Genomic DNA, 16,665 nt, shown 5'->3' on the forward strand with positions numbered 1-16,665 from the left:
TATTTTTTTATTTTTATTTTTTTGTGAGGAAGATCAGCCCTGGGCTAACATCCAATGCCAATCTTCCTCTTTTTTGCTGAGGAAGATTGAGCCTGGGCTAACATTCGTGCCCATCTTCCTCTACTTTATATGGGATGCCGCCACAGCATGGCCTGACAAGCGGTGCATCCATGCGTGCCCAGGATCCGACCCTGCAAACCCCGGGTCGCCAAAGCGGAGCACACGCACTTAACTGCTGCGCCACCGGGCCAGCCCCAAAATGCAGTTTTATTTCATCTGTAAGAGTCAGCACTATACTTTCACTGTTCTACTCCAGAGCTATATTATCTCTCTTTCTGTCATAATCTAGTCCAAATAGGCCTTGATCTTCTCTATGCCACATTAATGGACACCACAGGATATGTGTGATATCATGGTAACTGGACCTGGCGAGCAAGAATTAGTAACTACCCTAGATAATTTGGAAAGATATATGCATGCCAGAAGGTGGAAATAAATTCCACAGAATTCAAGGGCCTGTTGCCTCAGTAAAATTACAAGGCATCCAGAGGTCTGGAGCATGTCTGGATATTTTTTCCAAGATGAAAGACTAGTTGCTGCATCTGACTTCTCCAGTCTCTAAGAAAGAGGCGCAATGCCTAGTGCGCTCTTTTGGATTTTGGAGACGACATATACCTCATTTGGCTGTGCTACCTTGACCTATTTACTGAATAACCTGAAAGAGTTCCAGTTCTGAGTGTGGCCCAGAAGAATAGAAGACTCTGCAACAGGTCCAGCCTGCCAAGTTAGTTGTTCTGCCACTTGGGCCGCATGGCGCAGCACATCCATCCTATCTGAAGTGTCTGTAGCAGATAGGGATTCAGCATGGAGATTTCAGCAGGCAGCTATAGGTTAATGAGAGTCAATAGGATACCAAACAAAGCTATGTTATCACCTGCCAATAATTATTATCTTTTGGAAACACCTTCTGGCTTGCTATTAGACTAGTAGAGACTTAATATGTGACCATGGCCACCAAGTTACCTTTGAGTTGAGCTCCTCACCATGAACTGGGTGCTGACTCACTAAGACATGAACTTAGGCATGTAGATCCGCACTTGATCACAAATAGCATTAGGACATATAAAATTGAATTTGAGCAGATTCTGAAGGCACAAAGAAATTGCATGAGGAAATGGTTAAGACAACCATGGCTCTTACTCCTGCTACATGGTCTTCTCTCTCTCAACACATACTGATGGCATCAAGTGGAGTTACTTGTCACCAGTTGACTAAGGAAGAAAATACTTGAGACTAGTTTACAGACAGTTCGGCATGATATGCCAGCATCATCTGAAAATTCACAGCTGGAGTACTACAGCTTTGCTCATGTACGGCCCTGATGGGAGTGGTGAAAGAAGGTCTTAGTAGGCATAACTTTGAGCAATGATCTAACTGTGTAGTCTGGAAGGATAAAGGTTCAGAGGTATAGATTTTCACTGATTCATTGGAAGTGGCTAACAGTTTGGCTGGGTGGTTTGGGACTTGCAAGGAGTACAATTAGAACATTAGTGACAAGGAGTCTAGGGAAGGTATATGTAGGTAAATTTCTCTGAATGGGCATAGAATGTGAAGATAAATTTGAGTCCCATGTAAACGCTCCCCAAAGAGCAATGTAAGAAGAAGATGTTAATGGTCAAGTGGACAAGATGATTTATTCCATGGTTGTCAGTCAGCCTCTTTCAACAGCCACCCTTGTCTTTGCCCAATGGACTCATAAACAAAGTGGCCATGGTAGAAGGGATGGAGGTTACTCATGGGCTTAGCAATATGGACTTCCACTCACTAAGGCTGATGTGACTACAGCCACTTCTGAGAGCCCAACTTGCCAATAGCAGAGACCAACACTGGCTCCCCATTCCCTGGAGGGAATAAGTCAGCCACCTGGTGATAGGTTGATTTTATTGGACCACTTCTACCATGAGAAAGACATCACCTTTGTTCTCACTGGAATATATACTTACTTTGGATATGGGTTTGCTTTTCCAGACCATAAATGCTTCTCCCATTACTGCTATCCCTGGACTTCGGTGTACCTTATTCATCATCATGGTATTCTGAAAGATTTGCTTCTGACCAGGAAATAATTGTACTTCACATCAAATGAGATGTGTCAGTGGGTTCATGCTCAGGGAATTCATTTTTCTTACCATTTTTCCCATTACCTGAAGCAAGAGCCTGATATAATGGTGGGAGGCCTTTTGAAGACCTAGTTTTAGTGCCCCCTGGCTGGCAATACTTTGCATGGCCCAGGTAATGTCCTCCAGGATGTGGTACACACTCAAATACCAAGATATGGTGCTGGTTGTTTCATGGCCAGGATTCTCAGGTCCAAGAAAGAAGGGGTGAAAAGTGGAGTGACTCTTCTCACTATTACTCCTAGTAATCCAGTAGTGAATTTTTTGCTTTCTGTCTCAGTTGAGACCATGTGACAAGTTATAGAAATGATAGTAGTAGTTATGAGCATTTCACTTTTACTTTGAAATGAATATATATATCAATTCTTTTCCTTTTCTTCCCTATTTCATTCCTCTACTATCTAGCATATGTTAATAGTGGCTAACCCTATATTTCATTATTTGGGTTACAGAATATCAGTGGAAGTCTGTGACTCATAGAAGAGAAACAAACATCACTCAAAGATGGATAAAGTGACATGTGGGACTTTGTATCCTCCTTTGGAGAGAGAGTTGATGCATTTTTTATTATAGGAGGGATATTGCATCATGTAAGATGGGGACATGATTGCTATTGTTTTTTATTTGAAAGTTTTAAATATGCTTAAAGTGTAAAGGAATGCCAAATTGATGAGTGGTGGTTTGTACTCTAACTTGTTAAGCTAGAACTGTTTCCCAGTATCCTTTTCCCTGTATGATTCTGGGATAAAGTTGGCCAAAAGAGGAATTTGTGCAATATTTGGAAGGCATAATTTAAGCAGAAGCCATTACTCTATGAAGGTCATCATGCTTAGATATGGTAACAGACTGCAGAGAGGACAGTAGGTTCCGAATTGTCCTCACTCTCCTCTGCCATGTGTCCAGCTCTTCTTCCCAATGTCCAGCTCTTCCTCCTAACTGCTGACCCTGTTGATACACAATGGCCCAAGGGCCACCACCAGATGCTTGGCAGCACACTGTCAAGGCAGTTGCTACTCAGAGGCACAGCTTCCTGTAGACATTCCCACAAGCCTTTCCTCCCCAGTCTCATTGTGGCAGTTGGACAAGGTGGCTTCTTGGATTAACTGGTGACTTCTTCTCTGACTCTCCAACTTCTCTCCTGAACCTTTACTTCCCCAGCTCCTCCTACAATTGTTTAAGATAATTCCTGTAATAAATCCCTTAGCCCATACCTGATAGTGGTTCATTTTCCCTCATTGAACCTTGACTGGTACAAATAGAGAAATCTAGATGGAATTTGAGCCTGTTCCTTCTGTTCTTCAGGTCCAGTTATAACCTTGTGCTTCCTACATGTAGTTGTTCAACCATTATTTGGATTCTATTTACAGAATAAAATATTTTTTCCTAAGCTAATTTGAGTTGGTTTTCAGGTATTTGTGATCAAAAGAACTGTAATTAATACCCTATGGCAATGCTAATTATGGATCTCTTGTATTTCTGCATGCCTGTGAGCAGACACAGACTGCCAAACTATCTTTTCAAGGATGTTTATATAGCAAACAGTCTTGGAAGATATAGTGCACCTTCTTATGGTGCAAAAAGCATGATTACTGCCCATTATAAAAAATTTGGTTCCCTAATCTCAGGTTCCTTTCCTCTCCTGTTATGCAATCCACTGTGCAGCCATTATTTGGGCCTCTTTGCACTCCCCAGTGGGAACTGGGCTCAGGAAATGATGCAAAAATGATGATACTTTGGCTATTGCTATTGCTATGAATAATAAACTGTCCTTTGTCGCTGACCCAAGAGACATGAAATTGTTGCAGGCTAACTTGTCAGCTGGCATGGATGGTGAGATTCTTCACAGTTCTTGAAAATAAGGTTATTTTAGGCTGGTGTAATTTCATAGGTACTGCTCATTAGGCTTTTCAAAGAGAACAATGTATATACCTATGATATAGAGTAACATATTAATAAACAAGTAAATGTGTTTTTAAGAAATAAATTCAATTTATTATATCATTATAGTATAACAATTACTTTATAAGCATAGATCTCTTTATTTCTCATTTGTAATGACAAGATTTATGGTCAGAATGCTTTGATTCTAGTAACAGAAACAAAACTCTTTCTAGTTTATACAAAAAGGATAATTCATTATAAAATTACAAGAGTACCTTACCAAAGCCAAGAACAACAGTTAAAAACAGGCCTCAGGGATGGTGGCCAGGAGTAGAAATCAAATCTTGCTAACTTAAGCATAAACAGGTATTTATAACTAGGATACAAAGGAGCCTTACCAAGCCAAGGGCAGGCTTTATGCAGGGCTGGAACAAGGGAAAGGAGCACTATTAGAAAGTCAGGAATCACATTCTCCTGATCTCTCATCTCTGCTTTTCACTTTGCAAATGCTTCACTGAACTTTCATTGTAGATTTGCTGTTTTTTATTTCCAAACCAAAAGGTGGGACATGGCAGCCCACAGCTCCCCAATTTATGTTTCATCTATTCCAGAGACTAGTGAGACCAAAGCTAGAATCTCTTATCTCCAACTCCAAATTCCTAGAGAAGTTTTAGGATCTGACCAAAATTAGAGAGGACTCTCTTATCTAGGATAGGCAGTAAGACAGAAGTTGGTAGGACACCAAGAGACAGAGACCAATTAAAATTGTTTTTAATGCTCCTTACAGACCTTGATCTGAAATAGCTTATTTAGATTTAGGAGTGGATATAGAGAGATGTTCTCACAATCCATAAGATGTTCTCACAACACACAGCCAGTAGAAATGACAGGTGCTTCAAACGAGAGAGGTATTCTAATCCTTTTTAATATTTCCCCCCAGACAGAAATGATAGGCCTGGATAATGCTACTATCTTATTTGAGACAAGTTTCGTTTCATTTATTGTAATAGGTATGATTTATTTCTTGGGAAGTTAAGCACAAATATTGGTATGAGTAATTTAAGCACAAAAGGTAATATTATACTTTGTTAATTAATTGTTTTCCCCAAGAGAAAGAAAAATGGAGACTAATTACATGGAGAGTATTTAGGAGAAAGGAAAAAATATTAATTATATAGTAGATGTCAGAAATCCCTCAGAACCATGAATAGAAATTTGATCAAGGGTCTCAGATTAGAGAGGAACTCTGATTCATCGAGCTTGAGTCAGGTGCGCATGAACATAGCGGCTCACATTTTCATCATAGAAGGGTAAGGGTTGGGGGCCCATTCTGAGAAACTGACATAGGAAAGGGCAAAGAAAATTGTTTTCTGGATTCTTCACAGTGTTCCAGGCTCTCCTAGAGGAGCAAAATTATATTGCTTACCAAAATCATGACATAATAAGATTTGAATGGTAGGTGATTTTTGTATTTAAAATCCAGAAAAGCTGATGGAAGTATTCTGTCCAGCCCTACCCACATTGAAATAAAATTGAAAATGTCAAAAGTATAAGGAAATGCTGTGAATGTTTTATTCAAAAATGTATTTGTACTGAAGATTTCTTAAAGAATTTCTCCTTGATGTTGAAATACATTTGTATTATTTATTATGTCCTTTGATGAGATACAAGGAGTTAGGCTTAATGTTCCTATCACTCTAGGTCTTGTAATTTTGTTTCTAGAAATAAGAAATGGCAAGGGAAGTAGGACCGCTCTATGGTAAAGAACAGAAAAAACAATATTAGCATGGACATGTTAAGAGACTCAGAAGCTGGTAATTCAGTTTTAACTTTACATGATTTCAGTGTATACAAAGTTTCAAAAGAAAAAAGTCATTCAACATTATGTTGAAGGTTTTGTATTTCAACCTCTGTATTTCCTCGTGAAAATACTTCCTTAATGCTGTCATCTTTTTGATCATCATAAAGTGACATATTCAGTACATTTTCAGTACATTCTTCTAATGAAATGGTTGACAGGTATGAAAATACTTTTTCCATTAGAGGTTCCCTGAGAAAAGGCACTGGAGAGCTCTTTTTTGCTAGAGAATCGTCAGAAAACCAGTCATCAGCTGCTTCTAAGCTTTGGCTGTAATGAGAATCAGATGGTAATGTTGATAAGCCTAAGGTAACACTGCTGCGATTCGTTGCCGAGCTGGACTCTGGGGGGTCACAAATGACCTTTTTTGTTGCAAGGCAGAATTCATCTTTAGAGTGCTCTTTAATTGCTATAAAGGAAAATTAGATTTACTGTGAATATTATATATTCGTGAGCCAAATCTTAATTATAAGAGCAATGTTTCTTTTTAAAATTCAGACTCTTCTTAGGGTTATAATGGACAGGATGATGCTATAGTGAAAATTCTGAGTTGCTACCATCCTCCATACAATGTTAAATATGTAACTGGGAATTAGCAATACTTTCATGATAATCAAGAGTAGAAAACTCTATTCTAAATAAAATCAACCTGTTTTAACAGGAAAAGATTCTAAACAGGCTAGAAATCTCAGTTCTGGAATGTCCCTTAAAATCAGAAAAGGCAGATAGTTTCTTAACTATTTATAGCTAAATATTGCCTTATTTAAAAAATACATGCCGCCTTAAGTAGGCAGATTACAAAATGTTTGGTCCACAGCGGGACCGGCCTATGGGCTGGCTTTACACCAATAAAAGTAACAACTAACATTCTTATAGTGCCTTACAATTTACAAAGCAGTTTGACATACTTCCATATCTAATTTATCCTCTCAATAATTCTTCAAGGTAGTTATTAGCACCACTTCACAAAAGAGAAGACTGAGACTTGAGGAAATGACTCATCACAAATCAGATACAAAACGGACTTCAATCTAGATTTTTGTTACTCTGTCTCATACTTCTCCTGTTACATTATTTATGCTGCACAGTTGGTATTTAAAAATGTTAAGTTTTAGAAAATATCACATTTATACAATGCCCTAAAATATCTTTTATAATATTTTACATATTAACTTTTGATATTAATGTATAACATTAAGTTTTAAAGCTGTTTTAAATATCTTATTACATTTTACATTCAGTATTTCTAAAATTATGTAGGAGGTTAATGTTTCAAGCTACTAAGACATAATAAGCAATATCTAAAGGGTTACAAAACACTCATGTCTTGTGACCCTCCACCATTACCATATGGCATTGACTATGATATTTTTGGGTATAAATAAGGGACAAAAATTAAAATTTCACATTTTAATTTAAGATATGACATTGCAAATTTTGTTTTCTAAAAAATATATGCCCATTCATATGCTAATAAATTAATGTTTTCCTTGAATTTTCATGGTTTTTAAAAATATTTAGATAACATTTAGGGTAGCCTTTTGATTCTTTAAGTTACAAATTGCTGTAAGTCGATTACGATTTCTTCTAATAAACTGTTGAGAAAAAGTACCTTTTATACGTGCTGTTTCCTTTTTTCTTTGCTCCTCCTACATAAAAAAACATTATTTGTATTTTAAAAACTGAATAGTTTTTATATAATTTCTATAATATGTTAGACATATAATAATAACATATTTTAACACCATAATAACATTTTGATGGAATAATGGTTTTTTCCTACAATATGAATTTATTTCACCAAACTATATTGACAGAAAAGTTTTGAGGTATCCTCTGAAAAGAATGTGAATTAGTTCAAGAAGGCAGTCTCCAGCACAGGGAATAAAGGGTGAAATAGAGTTCAACAGGATTATTTCTCTCCATCCTCACTAACTAGAGTCACTTGGTCAGAACTAGAGAGGGCTAAAAAAGTAATCAGACTTCTTAGACTTACTCATTTCATTAAACTACAACAACAAAAAGTCAATTCTGGATGAAGGCTTTTATAAAAATGCAACTTTTATTCTTTTGAAGCAAATAAAACATTTGCTTAAACAATACATTCCAGATGTGTTCTGGGAAGGGTGATGGTATAGTAGTTCTCAAACTTCAGGGCATCAGAATCACCCAGTGTGCTTGTTAAAATGTGGATTCTTGGGCATAATATCAGACGCGACTAAAGGAGATTCTCTGAGAGTGCAGGCTGGGAGTATGCATTGTAACACACTCCACATGTGGTTCTGATTCAAGTTTTCCTTAGACTACTAGATACACAATGGACTAGTACATTGGGTGCTGGGATGGAGTGAGGGAAGATGAGGCTGGAGAGATAATAACATTGTCTCGTGTTGTGTTCTGGGGGAACAGTCTTAGTATTCTGTGCTGATCTGCATTGTCTTGTCCCTCCAAAAGACTCGCTTAGGATATACATATATATAGGGTATACATATATATAGCATATACATATATATAGGTTAACACATAAGCATTTTTTTAATAACCAACTTTATTTCTTTGTCACTTTCACCTTTTATTAATATAAATGCCAATATAGGCTCCTGACTGACTTTACCTGGATTTAGGACCAATTCAATTTGTAAGTCCCATATAAATTATATTAGAACACTGCTTCTCAGACTTTAATGTGCCTATGTATTACCTGGGAAATTTGTTAAAATGCAGATTATGACTCAGTAGATCTGGGCGGGGTCTGAGATTCTGCATTTCTAACAGGCTCCTGGGTAATGCTGATGTTGCTGGTCTGGGAACCACAGAGTAAGGCCCTAGATTGATTAAAATTCTACCCAAACTAAGAGAACGACAAAATAGGCATTCTTATGTATTGCTACATATAAATAGGTAGAATTTTTCTGGAGGGCAATTTAACAAATCCACTTCTAGAAATTTATTATGCCAAGTACATAATTTTGGATTTATGGAAATACTCAGTTACCAGAATGTTCATCACAACATTGTTTAGCATTTTTAAAACCTGCAATTTAAAATTCTAAGAGTAAGGAAATAGCTAAATGTATGATGATATATGGATATTAGTACCATGAATATTCTTTCAACTATTAAAAATGATGCTATAGTAACAGAAGTAAGTAAGGACTCAAAAATTGGTGGGGACACATCAAAAAGACAGAGAAACAATCTTGAAGGGGTGTCTATTGGTTAAATTTGGGAAAATTTGAGCATCAAAGTAATGATAGTAATGGATTAAATAGAAATCCCTGAGTTTATACTGATAATAAATAAATAAAATAAGGAAGAAGGGAGAGCTTCCTCCTTACAGTAGAAGGCCAAATGTCAAATATGGATGGGAGTGGTAGAATTCGAAAATCATAATTTTGCTACAGTTTTGTAAAGATTGGCTCACGTGAGAAAAATTTATATAGCTGGTAAGTAGAGTTTGATGAAGAGAAAGATATTTACATGATTTCAAAGTGTCACCAAACAGATTGTTTATTAATTGCTAGGGTAAAAATAGGAATAATACAGTGGGAAAAACAGACATCATCTTGATTGAGTGACCAACTAAAAATCACTAGTGAAGAGCAAATGAACATTGTATGCCTTCAGATGTGATAAAGTGAATCTGATCAAAAGGAAAAGATAAAATGAGGAAGAGTCTATCATCTATAAAATAACTGGCTTACATTCTTCAAAAATGTCAATATCATGAAAGACGAAGAGAGGAAACTTTAAAATATTTTGAACTGAATAATGATGAAAACAAAACATAAAAATTTGGAGGATGCAGCAAAAGCAGTGCTTAGAGGGAAATTTGAATATTTATAAATGTTTATATTATAAAAGAAGAAAGGTCTAAGAATAATAAAATTGAAAACTCCTAGCAAGACTGATAGGAAAAGAGAAATATAATCAGGAATAAAAAGAGTGCCATCACTTAAGATTCTATAGATATTAGAAGGATAATAAGAGGATACTATAAAAACTTTATGCCAATAAATTTAACAAATTAGATAAAATGGAAAAATTCATTGAAAAACATAAATTTCTAAAACATACAAAATAGAACATTTAAATAGCCCAATATCTATTAAAGGAACTAAATTCATAATAAAAAATTCTCTCTTGAAGAGAACTCTAGACCTAGATGACTTCTTGGGTGAATTCTAGAAAAAAGCTTGGGAAAGCAATGTCACCCATTCTACACAAAAATTTTTCAGAAAGTAAAGGAGTAGGAAACATGACCAGAATAACTCTAATATTAAAATCTAACAAAGATATTACAAGATAAGAAAATTATAGAATAATATCCTTCATGAACATAGATGCAAAAAGTATTTAAAATATATTAGTAAATCAAATTCAAATCCAGTGGGGTTTATTCCAGAAATACAAGGTTGGTTTAACATTTGAAATTTAATGTAATTCACATTAACAAAATAAAAGAGAAAACCCCATGTGGACAATTTCAAAAGATGCAGAAAAAGCATTTGGCAAAATTCAGCAATCCTTCATGACTGAAAAGAAAATTCCTCAGGAAACCAGGAATGGAAGGGAATTTCCTTGACCTGACAATATGCACCTATAAAAATCCTATAGCTAACCTCCTACTTAATGGTGAACAGCTAAATGTATTCTGTCTAAGATCAGGAATATGAAAAGGATATCTGCTCTCAACACATCTATTCATCATTATACTGGAGGTCCTACCCAATGCAATAAGATGAGAAAATAGAATAAAACCATAAAGATGGGAAAAGAAGTAAAACTGATGTTTTTCACAGATGATATGATTGTATATGAAGAAAACCCTATGGAGTCCATAAAAAACTACTAGAAGTAATAAATTTACTTATAAAGGTCACAGAACACAGGTCAATATAAACATTAATTGTAGTAAAGATGACAATTCTCTCTAAACTAATCTATAATCACAATCTCAACAAAATTTTTTATAGCTAGAGAAAGTTTATTTTAAAATTTATACAGATAGGCAAAAGACTAAGAAAAGTTAAAACAATGTTGAAAAAGAAGAATGAAGTTGGAGGAATCATACTGCTCAATTTTATGACTTACTGTATAGCAAGAGTGTGGTATTGGTAGAGATAGACACACAGGTCAATGTTACAAATAGAGAATCCAGAAATACACCCACACATATATACCCAACAGATTTTTGACAAAACTTGCGAAAGAAATCCAATGGAAGAAGGATAGACTTTTCAGTAAATAGTGCTGGAACAATTAGACATTGGTAGCTCAAAAAAATGAACTTTGATCTAAACTTCATGCCTTGTACAAAAATTAACTAAAAATGGATCAAAGATAGAAATATAAAATGTAAAACTATAATAGCCAAAACAATTTTTAAAAAGAAGAAGAAAGTCGGAGAACTTTCTGATAATAAAATGTACTACAAAGCTACAATAATTAAGACAATGTGGTACTGGTATAAGGATAGATATATAGATCAATGGAATAAAACTGAGATTCCAGAAATAAATACATTTACAGTCAATTGATTTTTGACAAAGGTGCCAAGGCAATTCAATGGGAAAAGAATAGTCTTTTCAACAAATGGTGTTGGGACAACTAGACATCTATATGCAAATGAATGAAGTTGGACCTATACCTCACACCATATACAAAAACTAACTCAAAATGGATCAAACACTTAAATATAATAGCTAAAACTTTTAAACTCTTAGAAGAAAACTTAGACATAAATCTTTGTGACCTTAGATTGGGAAATGATTTTAGATATGACACCAAAAGCACAAGTAACAAAAGAAAAAAATGGATAAATTGGACTCATGAAAATTAAAAACTTTTGTTCTTCAAACACCACTATAAGAAAGTGAGAGGGCCCTGTGGCTTAGTGGTTAAGTGTGCGCGCTCCACTGCTGGCGGCCCGGGTTCAGATCCCGGGCGTGCACCGACGTACCGCTTCTCCGGCCATGCTGAGGCCACGTCCCACATACAGCAACTAGAAGGATGTGCAACTATGACATACAACTATCTACTGGGGCTTTGTGGGAAAAAATAAATAAATAAAAAATTAATTAAAAAAAAAGTGAGAAGATGATCCATGAAATGGGAGAAAATTTTTACACATCATATATCTGAAAAGGGATTTGTATCTAGAATATATGAAGAAGACTTACAACTCAACAGTAAAAAGACAACCCAAGTGAAAAAATGGACAAATGTCTGTATAGACATTTCTCCAAAGAAGATATATAAATATCCAACAGGCACATGAAAAGATTCTCAACGTTATTAGCCTTCAAGGAAATGCCAATCTAAACCACAATGAGATATCACCTGATGTCCACTAGGATAACTATAATAAAAAAGACAGATAATAACAAGTGTTAACAAGGGTGTGAAAAAATGGAACCTTCAAACACTGCCTATGGGGATATAAAATGGTGCAGGCAATTTGGAAAATAGTCTGGCAGTTCTTCAACAGTTAAACATAGAGTTACCATTTGACCCAGCATTTCCATTCCTAGGTGTATACCCAAGAGAAATGAAAACATATGTCCACACAAAAACTTGTACACGAATGTTCATAGCAGCATTATTCATAACAGTCAAAACGTGGAAACAACCCAAATATCCTTCAATTGATAAGTGGATAAACAAAATGTGATATATCCATTCAATGGAACATTATTCAGCCACGGAAAAGAATAAAGTACTGATATATGCAATAACCTGGGTGAACTTTGAAAACACTATGCGAAATGAAAGAAGCCAGATGCAAAAGACCATGTATTGTGTGCTTTTATTTATAAGAAATGTCCAGAATAGGCAAATCTATAAATACAGAAAGCAGATTAGTGGTTGTCTGGGCCTAGGATGGTTGGGAGAAAATGGAGGGTAGTGATTGCTAAGGATATGGCATTTCTTTTTTGTTTCTTTGTTTTGCTTTGTTTTGTTTTTTTGTTTTTGCCGTGGAAGATTTGCCCTGACCATCTTCTAACATCTGTGCCAATCTTCCTCTATTTTGCATGTGGGTCGCTGCCACAGCACGGCTGATGAGTGGTGTAGGTCCGCACCTGGGATCTGAGCCCTCGAACCTGGGCCACCGAAGCGGAGCACACCAAACTCAACCACTAAGACACGGGGCTGGCCTCTCGGCATTTCTTGATAAAAATGTTCTAGATTGAGTGTGAAGATGGTTATACAACTCTGTGAACATCTAAAAACCACTGAATTATACACTTTAAACAGACAAATTGTATAGTGTGTGAATTATGTCTCAATAAAGCTGTTATATATAAAAAAAAAAAATCCTAAAACTATAAAACTTTTAGAAGAGGACATAGAAGCAAATCCTTATGACCCAGGATTAGGCTAAGAGTTCTTGGACAGGGCACCAAAAGCACAATCTAAAAAGGAAAAATGGATAAGTTGGACTTTACTAAAATTAAAAACTTATGCTTTGCAAAATTCTCTGCTAAGAGGATGAAAATACAAGTCACCAAATGAGAGAAAATATTTGTAAATCACATATCTGACAAAAAACACTTGTATCCAGAATATACAAAGAACTCTCTAAATTCAACAGTAAGAAAATAATCCAATTAGAAAATGGACAAAATACTTGGACACTTTACCAAAGAAGACATATGGACGGCAAGTAAAAATATGAAAAGCTGTTCAACATCATTATCCATTAAAGAAATGCAAATTAAAATCACTACACATATTTTAGAATGGATAAAATAAAAAGTACTGATAGTACCAAATGATGGTGAGGATGTGGAAAACGTGGTTCTCTTATACATTACCGGTGAGTATGTAATGTGGTACAGTCACTCTGGGAAACAATCTGGTCGTTTCTTTAACATACTTACCATATGACCCAGCAACTGCATTCCTGGGCATTTAGTCTAGAGAAACTAAAATTTACATTTACAGAAAAGCCTATACGTGAATGTTCATGGCATTTTTATTTTGTAATAGCTCCTAACTGGAAGCAACTCAAATATTCCTCAACCGGTAAATGGTGAAACAAACTGTGGTACATCCACACAATGTTACACTACTCAGCCATAAAAAAGAAAAAACGATTGATACAAGCAACAACTTGGAGGGATCGTATGGGTATTATGCTAAGTGAAGAACAGTAAGTCTCAAAAGGCCACATATTGTATGATTCCATTTATATAACATTCTGGAAATGACAAAAATATAGAGATGGACAATAAATCAGTGGTTGCCAGGGGTTAGGGAAAGGGACGGAGTGAGTCACTATATAAACGGTAGCGTGAGGGAGTTCTTTTGTGGTGACAGAATAATCTGTATGTTGATTGTGGTGGTGGTTATACAAATCTGTACGTATGATAAAATGTCACAGAATTATATACAAAGACAACAAAAAAATGAGTACGTGCAAAAACTGGTAAAATCTGAGTAAGGCCTATAGTCTAAATTTCCTGGTTTTGATAATGTATACTTATGATAAAGTATAAAGTATACTTTTGGTAAAGTATATTTATGTAAGACTCATCATCAGGGGAAGTAGGTGATGGGTATACAGGACATCTTTGTAAATTTTTTTGTTAACTTCTTGATCTATAATTCAGAATAAGAAGATAAAAGAAATCAATAGTATTTACATTTACTATCAACAAACAATTGAGAAATAAAATTTAAAAATCAATACTATTTACCATAGCATAAAAATATATATACATAAATATAACAAATGTGAAAGACTTCTATACTGAAAACTGTGAACCAAAATTAAAGAAGACCTCAACAAATTAAATTAATAAATTTAAATTAAAGAAGACCTCAATAAAAGTAGAGTAATACCATGTTCATGGATTGGAAGAATCAACGTTGTTAAGATGTCCATTCTCTCTAAATTGATTTGTAGATTCAATACCAGTCCAATAAAAATTCAAGCAGCCTTTTTGAAGAACTAAACAAGCTGCTTTCTAAACTGTATGGAAAAATAAAGCACCTAGAACAACCAAAACATTCTTGAACAAAGAAGAATAAAGTTGCAGGACTTACAATACTTGATTCCATGGCTTAACTATAAAGCTACAGTAATCAAGATAGTATAGTATTGTTTAAGGACAAATAGTTCACTAAAAGGAATACAGAGTTCAACAAATAAACCAACATATATATAGTAGGTTGATTTTTGTTCAAAGTGACAAATTAGTTCAATGGGGAAAGAAAAGTCTTTTTAACAAAATTTTCTGGAACAACTGGGTACCCTCATGGAAAAAGATGAACATTGACCTCTATCTCATAGACCTAAACATAAAATCCAACACTATAGAGCAATGAAAAGAAAACACAGAATATCTTCACAAACTTAGAAAGATAAATATTTGTTAGACAGGATGCAAATTTCTTTTAAAAGAAAAGAAATCACAGATTGGACTTCATGAACATGAAAACTTTCTGCTGATCAAATGATACCATTATAAAAATGAACAGACAAGCCACAGTCTGGGAAAAAATACGCACAACATATATATCTCACAATAGACTGGTATCCAAATTGTTCTAAGAACTCCTATAAGCCATTAATTTAAAAAACAGACCAAACAAAATCAACAACCCAATTAAAAAATGGGCAGAAGACTTGAACAGACAGGTCACAAAAGAAAATATACCACTGACTAATGAACACATGAAAAGGTGTCCAACAACATTTTAGTTATTAGAGAAATGTAAATTAAAACTATATTAAGGGGCCAGCCTAGTAACATAGTGGTTAAGTTTGCACGCTCCACTTTGGGGGCCTGGGGTTCGCAGGTTTGCATCCCTGCTGTGGACCTACACACTGCTCATCAAGCCATGCTGTGGTGGCATCCCATATACAAAATAGAGGAAGACTGGCACAGATGTTAGCTCAGGGACAATCTTCCTCAAGCAAAAAGAGGAAGATTGGCGACAGATGTGGCCAATCTTCCTCACCAAAAAAAAAAAAAAAATTCAAAGTATATTAAAATGCCATTTCACACCCATTAAAACGGCTAAAATAAAAAATACTAATAACACCAAATGTTGGCAAGGATGTGGAGTAATTGGAAGGTCAGGTATTGTCCCAAGCAAAACGAAAATACATGCTCACTAAAACTACATGAATATTTAGAGCAGCCTTATTCATGCTAGACAAAAACTGAAAACAACTGAAATGTCCACTAGCAAGAGAATACATAAACAAACTGTTGTCTATCATACAATGTAATACTACTTATCAATAGAAAGAATGAAGTTCTAATACACAAAATAACATGGGTGAATCCCCAAAACTTGTATTAAGTGAAAGAAGCCAGATATAAAAGATACAGATTATATGATTCCGTTTGTATGAAATCTGAGAACAGATAAAAACTAAACTTTGTTGATAGAAATCAGAAAGTGCTTACCTAGGATAGGCAGAGAAACTGACTGGAAGGGGACATGGGAACTTTTTCAGAAGATAAAAATGTTCCGTATTTTGTTTTGGGTATTGGTTGAATGTATATACAATTGTCAGTGTTCATTGAGTGGAACATCTAAGGTCTTTGCATTCTGTTGCAAGTAATTATACATCAATAAAATATTTTTTAAATCATATCAATTTCACTTCAGTGGTATTCCTCCCCAAAAATCCATACACCCAGTATAATAATGAGAAAAATATCAGATAAATTCGAATTAAGGGACACTTTACAAAATACATGATCAGTATTCCTCTAAAGCGTAAAGGTC

General features: G+C 35.1%; 1 protein-coding gene across 5 annotated transcripts in view; it reads right to left on the reverse strand.

The window, feature by feature from the left end:
- Nucleotides 1-4,142: 4,142 nt before the first annotated feature.
- Nucleotides 4,143-16,665, reverse strand: part of C22H1orf185 (chromosome 22 C1orf185 homolog) — a 75,681-nt gene continuing 63,158 nt past the window's right edge. For 3 of the 5 annotated variants that reach the window (XR_015555751.1, XR_015555750.1, XR_015555748.1), the window contains 2 exons: nt 7,529-7,565; nt 6,125-6,186 (listed from right to left, as the gene is read on the reverse strand). Coding sequence is in view for 1 of the 5 variants with exons in the window: in XM_087445967.1 (XP_087302093.1) it covers nt 5,931-6,325; nt 7,529-7,565 (432 nt within the window). In the remaining 4 variants the exon portion in view is untranslated. Of the gene's footprint in view, nt 6,326-7,528; nt 7,566-16,665 lie in introns of all 5 variants that reach the window. The other 2 variants (XM_087445967.1, XR_015555749.1) reach the window with 2 other exon arrangements.

This window comes from Ceratotherium simum, chromosome 22 (genome assembly GCF_057802395.1).
Source record: "Ceratotherium simum simum isolate JZ-2026a chromosome 22, ASM5780239v1, whole genome shotgun sequence".
In the NCBI taxonomy this organism is placed as follows: domain Eukaryota; kingdom Metazoa; phylum Chordata; class Mammalia; order Perissodactyla; family Rhinocerotidae; genus Ceratotherium; species Ceratotherium simum.